Raw genomic sequence first — 11,308 nt, 5'->3', positions numbered from 1 at the left:
ATTCGAACCCGCCACCTTAGGTGTACGTGGCTGGCGCCTTAGCCGGTTGAGCTATAGGCGCCGAGCCTTTTCTTCTATTTTTAGTAGATATGGGTCTTGCTCTTGTTTGAACTTCTGAGCTCAAGTTATAACTGCCTTGCCCTCCTATAGTGCCAGGATTACTGATGTGAGCCACTGTGCCTGGCCTGTATGTGTGTGTGTGTGTGTGTATGTATGTGTTTAACTTGGTTTTAAATATGAAGGTAATAAATGTTCACTGTAAAAATTAAGAAAGAAGAAACTTAACATTTTCATCCCGAGATAAATGCTGAAATCATTTTTTTTTTTTTGCAGTTTCTGGCCAGGACTGGTTTTGAACCTGCCACACCCAGTGTATGGGGCCGGTGCCCTACTCCTTGAGCCGCAGGCACTGCCTGACACTAAAATCAATCCCCTACCTGTCTTTTATTAAGAGACATACTTTTTAAAAAATATGATTAGAGGCTCGGCGCCCATAGCATAGAGGTTACGGCACTGGCCACATGCACCAAGGGTGACGGGTTTGAACCCAGCCCGGGCCTGCTAAACAATGACAGCTGTAACAAAAAATAGGTGGGCATTGTGGCAGGTGCCTGTAGTCCCAGCTCCTTGGAAGGCTGAGGCAAGAGAATCGCTTGAGCCCAAGAGTTTGACGTTGCTGTGAGCTGTGATGCGGCAGGACTCTGCCCAGGGTGACATAGACTCTGTCTCAAAAAAAGAGAAAGAAAAAATTAGAATTATATTGGGTGCATATAGTATTTCTTGTCCAGCTTTACCAAATAATTTTGTGTGCTTCCCCCTATTATTAGATAAATGTTCTTCCTAACATTGTTATCTTATGGTGATTGCTGGTTTGTCATAGGGATTTATTAATAAGTTTAGCTGTTGGACATTTAGGTGGTTTCCAGTTTTCCCTATTATAAATATTGTTGTCATAAATATCTGTATACAAAAAAAAATCTGTATACAAAAATTTTAGCACATGGTTCTGAGTGCATAGATAACTTCTCTTTGGATGAACTCTTACAAATGGAGCTTTGTGTTTTTACCTGTTGTCAGATTGCACTCTGGAAAGACGATTCTGTCCCTTCTCTATCAATAGTATGGAGAGCACCTGCTTCCATACCTCGCCGGCACAGGGTGATAATATTACAAAACAACTTTTTGCCCCCCACCCCTTTTTTTTTGGAGATAGAGTCTTATTATGTTGCCCTCGGTAGAGTGGTTACGGCAACCTCAAACTCTTGGGTTTCAGCAATTCTCTTGCCTCAGCCTCCCAAGCAGCTGGGATTACAGGCACCTGCCACACCCCCTGGGTTATTTTTTTTTGTAGTTGTCGTTGTTTAGCTGGCCTGGGCTGGGTTCAAATCCACCGGCCCTGGTATATGTGGCTTGTGCCCTAACCACTGAGCTACAGGCGCTGAGCCCACTTTTTGCCAATTTGATAAGAGAAAAAAGTATTTCTCATTTAAAAATATCTCATTATTTTGACTCGGTGCCCGTAGCCCAGTGCTTACTGCATTAGCCACCGAGGCTGGCGGGTTCGAATCCAGCCCGGCCAGCTAAGCAATGACAACTGCAACAACAACAACAAAATAGCCAGGCGTTGTGGCGGGCTCCTATTGTCCCAGCTAGTTGGGAGGCTGAGGCAAGAGAATCGCTTAAGCCCAAGAGTTTGAGGTTGCTGTGAGCTGTGACGCCAGGGCACTCTGCTGAGGGCAACAGAGTAAGACTTTGTCTCAAAAAAAAAAAAAAAAAAAACCAAACAAAACTTATTAATTTATGTTACATCATGTAGCAATGATGAACATTTAAAATATTTTTTTCCATCAGCTGTATTTGTTCAGCTGTAAATTGGAGAGGCTTAGAGTCTCATACATGTTTCTGTTTTAAAAATCTTTAGGAACAGGGCTTCTTAGGGTCTCTGAGGGCGTCTCGACAGCAGCAGCCTCAGGGCCTGGCCTCCCCTGCGTCTGGAGCACCTGCTAAACTCCGGGCAGGGTAGACAAGTGAGGATGCTGTTTTTGGCTGGTCTGAGGGCCATGGCCAGGGCCCGCCAGTCAGGTGACATGGGGTTGGAGGGGCTACTAAGTCTTCCTTCCCTCTTCCTCAGGAGCAAGAGCAGCTCTACCTGAGGTCTGGTGTGGTATCCTCCTCCACCTTCGAGCAGCCGAGTCGGCAGGTGAAGCTGTGGGTGAAGATAGTGACTCCACTGATCAAGAACTTCTTCTGAGGACGGACAGGTGCCGTGTCTAGCGCTGCCTCTCAAGGTTTTCCAAGCACTCATGAGTAGGTCAAGTGGCTGCTCTCACCCGTCTGAACTCCCAGGGGGCCTCTCAAAGGAGCCCTGAGGACCCTGCCATCTCTTTCTCTGTACCTCTGGGGTCATGGATGGCAGTCATCAGTGTTTGAAGCCTGACACTCAGGCAGCCCGGCTGCCTCCTGTTAGTTATTGACTCCACCAAGTCCTGGGGCTGCCCATGGTGGGCCAGGCAGCGCCTGGGCCTCTTTTACTCTCCCTTCCTTCTCTTTTTCTGAGCATGCTGGTGCAGGGGCCTAGGAAAGGGTAGATGTGGAGGAGGAGGAAGACTTCAGGTTGGGAGAGCAGCTCTGACTTGTAGCCCTGGCCAGCGGCTGCTCCTAGGCTGAGGTGTTGATGGAGCCAGACCTTGGGGCTGCTGTTTCCCGCCTCCCTGACATTTCTGTGATGCATGGTTATGGAGATGTAGTGTTCTAGGGGGTCTGGCAGTTTGTTGAGGAATAGGACGTGCTTTGCCCACCCTCTTCCACAGTCATCTGCTCTACTTGGCTATCTAGACACCTGGAGGTCTGGGCAGTGGGTGACTGCTACTGGAGATGGGATCTCTGGAGTGACCCTCTGTGTTCTAGATTCCTTAGGACCCTGACCTCACCCCAGGTAGGAGGCTCTCTGGGTCTGGGTGTCCTTGGCAGTCTGCTGGCTGAATGGGCTGGGCCTTTGGCTTGTGGGACAGGGAGAATAGGGATTGGAGGTAGGATAGAGGCTGTGCGTCCACACGAGTTTGCAGCTTAGGGTCCCTGAGACCTCGCCACCCTGCTTTTCCTCTCTGCCTCAGTTTAAACGTTTGTATCTCTTTTTCTTTTTTTTATTGAGACAGAGCCTCAAGCTGTCGCCCTGGGTAGAGTGCTGTGGCATCACAGCTCACAGCAACCTCCAACTCCTGGGCTTAAGCGATTCTCCTGCCTCTGCCTCCCAAGTAGCTGGGACTATAGGCGCCCGCCACAAAGCCCGGCTATTTTTTGGTTGCAGCTGTTGTTGTTTGACTAGCCTGGGCTGGATTCAAACCCGCCAGCTCAGTTGTGGCTGGCACCTTAGCTGCTTGAGCCATAGCGCTGAGCCTAAACATTTGTATCCGTTTACTTCATTATTTAAATTTATTTATTTTATTTATTCAAACCCACCAGCCTTGGTGCATGTGACCGGTGCCCTTCCCACTGAACTACGGGCACCAGCTATTTAAATTTTTTAAAAATAATGTACCATTTAGGGGGTAAAGTAGTACTGAAGGACCAAAAGAATGCAACTGTTTCCTGCCCTTCCCCACCCAAGGGGGCCACTGCTGACTTGTTTCTCTGATATTCACACACGTTCCTATTTCTTTTTTCTTTTTTTTTTTTTTTTTTGAGACAGAGCCTCAAGCTATCTCCCTGGGTAAAGTACCGAGGCATCATGCTCACAGCAACCTCCAACTCCTGGGCTCAAGCGAGTCTCCTGCCTCTGCCTCCCAAGTAGCTGGGACCACAGGCGCCTGCCAGAACGCCCGGTTATTTTTTGGTTGCAGCTGTCATTGTTGTTTGGCAGGCCCGGGCTGGAATCAAACCCGCCACCTTAGGTGTATGTGGCTGGCGTCTTAGCCGCTTGAGCCATAGGCGCCGAGCCATGTTCCTAAATAAGATATGTATGTAGCTACACACAAAAATATAGATTCTTAAAAAACTATACCAAAATGAGACCTGATTAAAAAACATGAGCAAGAATTCCTTAGTATAATCAAGTACTCAGAAGGTGTTAACAAATATGATTGCCTTATAAGTATTTTTTATTTCATTTTAATTTTTTTATTCCTTTACCTTGAGATTCGATTAAGGCCTACACCTTGTGATATGTTGGCAAAGTCTCTTACGTGTATATTCCTCTATTTTTTTCCCCTTGCCATCTATATTTTTAAAGATTGAACTTATTTTTTCTTCTTCTTCTTTTTTTTTTGGAGACAGAGTTTCACTTTGTAGCCCTTGATAGAGTGCAATGGCATCATAGCTCACAGCAACCTTAAATTCTTGGGCTCAGGCGATTCTCTTGCCTCAGCCTCCCGAGTAGTTAGGACTACAGGCACCTGCCACCTCTTTTCTTTAGAGACGGGGTCTCGCTGTTGCTCAGGCTGGTCTTGAACCTGTGAGCTCAGGCAATCCACCCTCCTTGGCTTCCTAGAGTGCTAGGATTATAGGTGTGAACCTTATTTTTATTGGATCTACTTAAAATGTTTTTGTGACACCTTCTTACTGCAGGGCATCTTGAACACACCTTCGTGTGTGTGTGTGTGTGTGTGTGTGTGTGTGTGTGTGTGTGTTTATAAAAGCCAGTCCCCTTCCCCAGTGGTATCTCCGGGAGCTGATTTCAATACTTCATGGCCCAGTTTCCACTTTAGGTGCTTGAGTTTCTACAGAGAAAGGTTCTTCCGTAGAGAAGCCTCTTGGCTCCAGAGCACTGGGGCGGGAAGGACCTGTCCTTTAGGGGAGGTGGATGGGTTTCTGTCCCTGTACTTTGCCTCTGGGAAGCAGCTTTAATGGCTGCTCACCTTTCATGGGGTCTGAATGATTGTGGCCGGCCAGCCTTGCTGTGTGCACCTGGGAGCACCTAGCCTTAGACAAGGACTACTGCAGGCACCACTACCCCACCCCGCCACTCACTGCCCAGCCCCCGTAGGCCTGCAGGTTTTAGTGGTTGAAAGTAGGGCGTAGGCTGTGCCGCCCTGGGTAGCAGCGCATCAGTTAACACTGTTTGTTCCGACCAGCTATTAAATTGTCCCGTGGGACAATTAGACTGGAGGAGCCAAAGGAATGTGCTCAAGCACTGGGACTCTGTTTGGAGAGAGGCTTTAGGTAAACAGAGCTCGCATTCCTGCAGAGTCTGTGGGACCAGAGTAAACATCATTGTGCCACAGCGGGGCTTGGGCTTGAGCAATCTGCCGCTGTGCCCTCCATGCCCTCTGCTCTCCACTGCTCCCTTTGTCTTTGCTAATGACCTTCAGGGCTGTCCTGGGCAGGTGCTCTCCCCTGACTCAGAGGTAGAGCAGCCTGGAGAAGCAGCAGCAGGAGGGGCTGCCCCAGCTTTGGTCCTCATCCCTGCTTTCTCCATCCCTGGAGTGCAACACAGAGTTGAATCATCTTATGGAAAGTTTGGAGACAATTTTGTCACCTACCCACGATGTGTACATGTGGAATAAATGACTGTTTTATTTCAGGATCTAAAGGCAAAGTTGGAAAAACTTCACATTTTGTGGTTATTACCAGGAATTGGAACCTGTTGCTTGGTGGCCACTGCAGTTCTATCTCCTCTGGTCAGAGGAGTGGCTTGCACCCCCCACCCCCAACCCCAAGCTGGACCTGAGGGGCTGCAGTGACCCCTCCTGGCCAGCAGAGTAGTTGCCAGCAGCCAGGTCAGTGACCTTGAGCCACCTCCACTGCAGCCCCAGGGAGGGATTCCCGGGCTGTTTGCCTTCTCCCTCTGGTAGCCCCCCAGGTCCTGGGATTATTGTGAATCATTATGCTCAGTGCAGACTTCCTGGGCTGCCTCTTCACCCATGGTTTGGGTGCATAGACTTGGAAAAATATTTTAACAGAACTTGAGAATGATATTCCTAGAGAAGGTTCCCTTTACTTTGCTTTTAAGTCTAAGAAATGTCAGATGTTTCAGGTCCCAGTGCCCGTGGGACCCATCTTTCTTGCAATCTGTAGGCTCAGCTGTCCCCTGCCCTACCTCCAGTCTTCTCAATCCCCTTGTGCGTGTCTGGCAGCCCAGCCACTTTGCTGTCATGTCCTGCTTGAGCAGGGCCACAGAGTCGGAAAGGTTCGGGGTTTGCTGGTCTTGCTTCTGGCAGCCCTTCCACCAGTACCTGCCAGCAGCTAGCTGCCCATTTCCTGGGGACAGGCACCCACAGAGTGCAGAGGGCCTGCTGCTGCCTCTCAGGCCTACTCTGCTGACTTGTGGGCAGGCAGACCACCTTTCTTCCTGAGCCCTGGCTCCAGGCAGGTTGTGGGTGCTTTTTTTTTTTTTTTTTTAAGACAGAGCCTCAAGCTGTCACCCTGGGTAGAGTGCCGTGGCATCACAGCAACCTCCAACTCCTACCTCCTGGGCTCCAAGCCAGTCTCTTGCCTCAGCCTCCCAAATAGCTAGGACCAGAGGCACCTGCCACAACGCCTGGCTATTTTTTGGTTGCAGCCATCATTGTTGTTGGTGGGCCTGGGCTGGATTCGAACCCGCCACCTTAGGTGTATGTGGCTGGCCCCTTAGCCACTTGAGCCACAGGCGCCGATCCTGTGGGTGCTTTTTTATGGTGGTTCTATCAATGACTGTGTCACAAATAGGCCAAAGGAGTCATATGAAGAACAGAGACCTTGGTCTTCCTTATGCCAGGACCATAACTCTCTGTGGAGGGGCCTTCCCTGGTCCTAGACTAGCTCCCATGGAGCCTGAGCCCGCACACTCCCCTCGTGGGTTTACCCAGCCTGCAATGTGGGCAGGAAGTGGGGACTGTTGGTGGGGGAGTAGAGGAGAGAAAATGTCAGAGCTGCCGCAGAGGAAGTGGACGTAAGAACTGGTGACCTCCCGGGACACATGCACAGGTTGAAGGTGGTCACTGAGTTCCTGTGTGAAATAGTTCTTCCAAATTCTGGAGGTGGGGTTGGGGTGGGCAAAGGGTCCTCCTGTCCTTGAGGAGACACTGGGGGTGGGGGATGCCCTGCCCTTCACTGGTGGGCAGAATGGTGTGACAGCCACATGCTGCTGTGTTGAAAAACAAACCTGAATGACCCTCCACCCCCAACCCATGAAGTCAGGGTTTAGGGTTTGGCTCCTGGGACGCTTGCCCTTGGCTGCCGGGAGCTGGGGGCCTCACCCCAAGCCAATGCCAGGCCCTTGGTGGCTCAGGCATGAGCCAAAGGCTATTGCAGGCAAATTAGACGAGCAGCTGAGTGGCTCCAGTTTTTTAATCTGTGCCTTCTTCCATGTTAACCTCACCCTCTAGTTAGTTCAGATGTACTTGGTCGTAAAGTACCTGATTATTTAAGAGAACCCCAAGCAACTCTGCATTCTTGTAAAGGACAGCAAGAGTTGCAGGGCTGGGCTTCTGGGTGGAAGTTCTAAGTTGTGTTGGGCTGTGCTGTGCTGGGGGCATGGGGCGGGCTACACTTGTAGGAGCAGTGCCACAGCCGCCAGGATCCACTTCGCGGCCTTCTCTTTGGTCTTCAGATTGAAGGTCCAGACGTAGGTGGGGCCACGGATGCGTGTTTTATACACGGGACACTCATATATGTTCTTGGTGTCCATGCGATCCACAGGGATGGCCTTGATGAAGATCACAGGCATGGCTGGCGTCAGCTCCTTCAGCCGCGCTTCAGCGATGACTCCAGTCTGGGTGTCCCAGCGAGCTCCTGTGGGGACAGCATGGCTGAGGGTCAGGTGGCCCTGGGGAGGCGACTGTGTCCTGTCTGGTATGCTGCCAACAAGTGAGAGGAGGGGCCAGAAAGGCCCTTGAACCTGCCTGCCCTTTACAGCCATGGACTCTGTCCCCCAGAGCCCAAGCCATGTGGCAGGGCAGGACTGGCACAGGACTGGCTGCACCTGGAGGTGTGAGCAGACCCGGCACAGGTAATCACGTGCATGTCCCAGCTGCCCGTGCCTTGCTGTGCACCGAGGAGCCGCTCAGCACTGCAGCTCTCGGGTTCCATCATCTAACTGTGGTGTTTTCAGAGCCTTGTCTGTCAGCCTCCTTAATTTCAGGCAGGAAATCATAACTCCACCTGAAAATTCGAGATTAAAACTCCCTGGCTCCTTCACTGTGACGCCTGTCCTGTGTGTACGTGCAGCGTAACAGTTACCCCCAGACGCACATGTCCGTGCCATTACCTGCAGCCTACTGGGGCCCTACTCACTCTGTGAATAGTGGCTACATTTCCTGCCTATGATTCCAGAATAAACGTGAGGGTGGCTGCTGCTTTACTTGTCTTTGGTGATGTGGGAAGCCAGGTGCCTGAGTCTTTGCTGGCCTGGCCCTGATTACTGCCCCCCCCCCAATAATGCCAATCATAAAGGGTGATGTAAGTCATCAACGGAGGACAGATGTTTATAGTGGGGGATGTGATCTCAGTGGCTCTTCTGGGTAGCAGGATGGAGTGATCTGGGGGCAAATTCTAATGGATCCTGGCCATGCAGGTGGCCTCATAGGGGCTCTAGAGGACAGGCATGTGCCTGGGGCAGCAGAACCTTGGGGGTTAGGGGGACTCAGGCAGGACTCAGGTGGGTGGCCTGGCCTAGGGCCTGTGCTGTGCCCTCAGATCACCCACAGAGCACACATCTCTCCTGAGCTCCCTGCTGCAAGCACAGGAAGGGCTGAGTTTAACCCTCCTCAGTGAGGCAGCCCCGGCCATTTAGTCTCCACCAAACTCTTGTGTTGTCTCAGAATCTCTTGGCCCTCTCTGTTGGTCAGCACAACTCAGAGATGTGAGCTGCTGTCCCCGACTCTGAGTGCCTCTCCCCCACTGCCAACCCAGCTCTAGTTCTGCCTCTAGCTGAGCAGGATCAGCTCTGGAAGCTTCCTTGTTACCTTCCATGAAGAGCCCATACACATAGGAGCCCTCTCGGGGGGGAGCAGTCATGTCCTCCCGATTTTTCTTGGTCACTTCCACAGAGAGACACATCTTGTCCAGGGGCCACTCGTTTTTCCTGGCCATGGACTGCATGATGGCGGTGAGGAAGGACTGGGGGTTGAAGAACCCCGCTAGCCACACTGTGGTAGGAAGGGCAAAGTCTGTCGTCCAGGCCTCGAGTTCCTGGAAGGGAAGAATACTGCTGAGTAGGGGCAACGCCACGGAGCGTCTTTGAGCCTCAGCTGGGAGCGTGCACGAACCTCGCTGCCTTGCTGTGGCGAGTGTCACTGCCTGCCTGCATTCTCAGCGATGGGAGCAGGGAGAGAAAGGTCAAAGAGAACAGGGTAGCATTTGAGGGTAATTTAGGGTCCCCAACAAGGCTTTTTCCTTCATCACCTTATTCCTGGGGAGGGTGGCTTCACTGAAAGTTCTGCCTGTCTCACTGCAGACGTGCTAGCTTTTCTCCTTTAGGAGGAAATGCCTGCATCGTCAGGGCGTCTGAGCAGGGTGACCAGGCCTTTCCAGCCCTGCTGACAGAGGCTGGGCCAGCAGCTCCAGAGCTTCCTGGCCATACTCTGCGAGCTCTGGGTGCGAGGTGTGCTGAGCCTGGCACTAGGCCCTAGGTCCTAAGGTGGGCAGAGGCTCAGAGTAAGATGCGTGCTCACCCTGATGCGAAGCAGTAGGTCGGCATACCAGGCCGCCAGGCCCATCATGGAGGGGTAGGCCCGGGCCACCCATGTGTCCGGCACAGTGTCGTAGAAGAGAGCCGTGGACAGGTCTTCCATGTCAGTCGTGATCGTCAGTTCCCCCTGAAGGATGCACAGGTGCAGGGCAGCCCAGGCCAAGCCTCACTTTGCCCACTCTCGGGGGTGGGGTGGGGTTGGGTGGGGGAACACAGGCCTCACCATGCTGTGGTTGTCAGCACAGTGCAGCTCTGTACGTTCGCACTAGAGATGCCCCGGCTCAGGGCCATGCAGGGTTTCCTGCCAGGAGACAGTCTGGACACTGTCCTGTGGTTTAAGTAGAGCACCTAGAGCTCCAACCCAGGGAATGGAGGGGAAGCAATACTGTGCCAGCCCCAGGGGCCTGGGGGTTACTGTGGGGTTTGCAGTCAAGCCGTGTCCTCCGGCCAGAAGACCCACGTGCTTTACCTTCAGCCCCAGGTTCAGCTCCTTCAGTGAACGGCGCATCTCGTTGGTCAGGATGTTCATCCTTTCACATTCTTGAAAAGCGACTACCACATAGGGGGTTTTCTCAGCAGCCTTTGCCATGATCTCAGCCATGTTGAATGTTTCTGGGATCTTCTCGAGGATGTCGTCCAGCACGGCCTTCACCTGGAGTCAGTCCCCAGCCCACCCGTCACTGTGTCTTCACCAGACCCAAGAGCCCTCCCCACTACGACAGGGTTAGGGAGCATTTCCGAAGCTTTCACAAGCCCGAGCCCTGGGGTAGGGGAGAGGCAGGTAGCTCTGTGCTGGGGATGCAGGGTCACAGGTGAAAGGAGCCTCCGCCACAGGCTCTGAGTGTTTTGGGCCCCCTATCAAGGCCCTGTGGCTATGGCCATGGGCACATCAGTCCACTCGGCCCCATGCCTTCCAGACAGTCCCAGTGTACTGGCTTCCTTCCTGATCTGAGATTCACCCAGCAGTCATGGAACTCTGACTTTATCCTCCTGTCGGCTGCCTGTAGGGACCGTGCTGACCCCACCCTCTGAAGGAGTGGCCCCCACCGTCATCTGCACCACTATCTAGCACTCAATTTCTAATTTCAGTCATAACAAGGAAAGGTTCTGGGCCTATAGCAGTAGGGTCTTATGTTAAGAATTGGTCTGTTTACTGTGAAGCCAATACTTGGCTAATATGTAAATATGTAATAGAACTTTGCTGAATATGTTAAGTGCAGCCAGGCTCGTGTGGTGGAACAGAATTTGTTCAATGTGCCTATGTCCTTGGGGCTGTTCTTCGAATGTCAACAGAACCTGCCCATTGTGATCACTCAGCTCCTCTGGAAGGGCTGCTCTTACATGTCAGGCTGTCCTAGAAGAGCCACACCGCTCCCTGTGCAGACAGGGCAAGGCTGGAAAGCTCCTCTCGAGAAGTGGGAAGACTGCAGGAAGGGAGGCTGGGGATGAGGCTGGCTGCTCTGAGGCTGGCTTCCTGCCGAGGCTGCTCCCCTGAGCCTGGGGATCTATTACCCTGCTTGTGCATCCTACCTCAGCGTCTCTGATCTGCCATCTCCTAGGCTAGGGCTGGGCCAGAGCATGCTTTGCTAACAAGCTTGCAGGCGCTATTGCTAGTTGGGGCTGTGCTCTGGGGGTCCCCAACCCCTGGCTGTAGACCAGTGGTTCTCAACCTTCCTAATGACGTGACCCTTTAATACAGTTCCT

General features: G+C 52.1%; 2 protein-coding genes across 4 annotated transcripts in view; one reads left to right on the top strand and one right to left on the bottom strand.

Moving 5' to 3' along the window:
* Positions 1–7,676, top strand: part of PGS1 (phosphatidylglycerophosphate synthase 1) — a 34,922-nt gene extending 27,246 nt beyond the window's left edge. The window contains exons 7-8 of one of the 3 annotated variants that reach the window (XM_012803174.2): positions 2,132–2,307; positions 7,615–7,676. In XM_012803174.2, the coding sequence (XP_012658628.1) occupies positions 2,132–2,274 (143 nt within the window). In that variant the 3' untranslated portion in view covers positions 2,275–2,307; positions 7,615–7,676. Of the gene's footprint in view, positions 1–2,131; positions 2,308–7,614 lie in introns of those variants that run through there. The other 2 variants (XM_023511076.1, XM_023511075.1) reach the window with 2 other exon arrangements.
* Positions 6,581–11,308, bottom strand: part of DNAH17 (dynein axonemal heavy chain 17) — a 117,731-nt gene continuing 113,003 nt past the window's right edge. The window contains exons 75-78 of the mRNA XM_012802834.1: positions 10,074–10,256; positions 9,588–9,731; positions 8,880–9,105; positions 6,581–7,707 (exon numbers count right to left, since the gene is read on the bottom strand). Of these exons, the coding sequence (XP_012658288.1) occupies positions 7,460–7,707; positions 8,880–9,105; positions 9,588–9,731; positions 10,074–10,256 (801 nt within the window). The 3' untranslated portion in view covers positions 6,581–7,459. The remainder of the gene's footprint in view (positions 7,708–8,879; positions 9,106–9,587; positions 9,732–10,073; positions 10,257–11,308) is intronic.

The sequence above is a fragment of the Otolemur garnettii genome, unplaced genomic scaffold (assembly GCF_000181295.1).
Source record: "Otolemur garnettii isolate 467f Iridium unplaced genomic scaffold, OtoGar3 scaffold00018, whole genome shotgun sequence".
NCBI classification, from domain to species: domain Eukaryota; kingdom Metazoa; phylum Chordata; class Mammalia; order Primates; family Galagidae; genus Otolemur; species Otolemur garnettii.
This window is presented reverse-complemented; position numbering and strand designations above follow the sequence as displayed.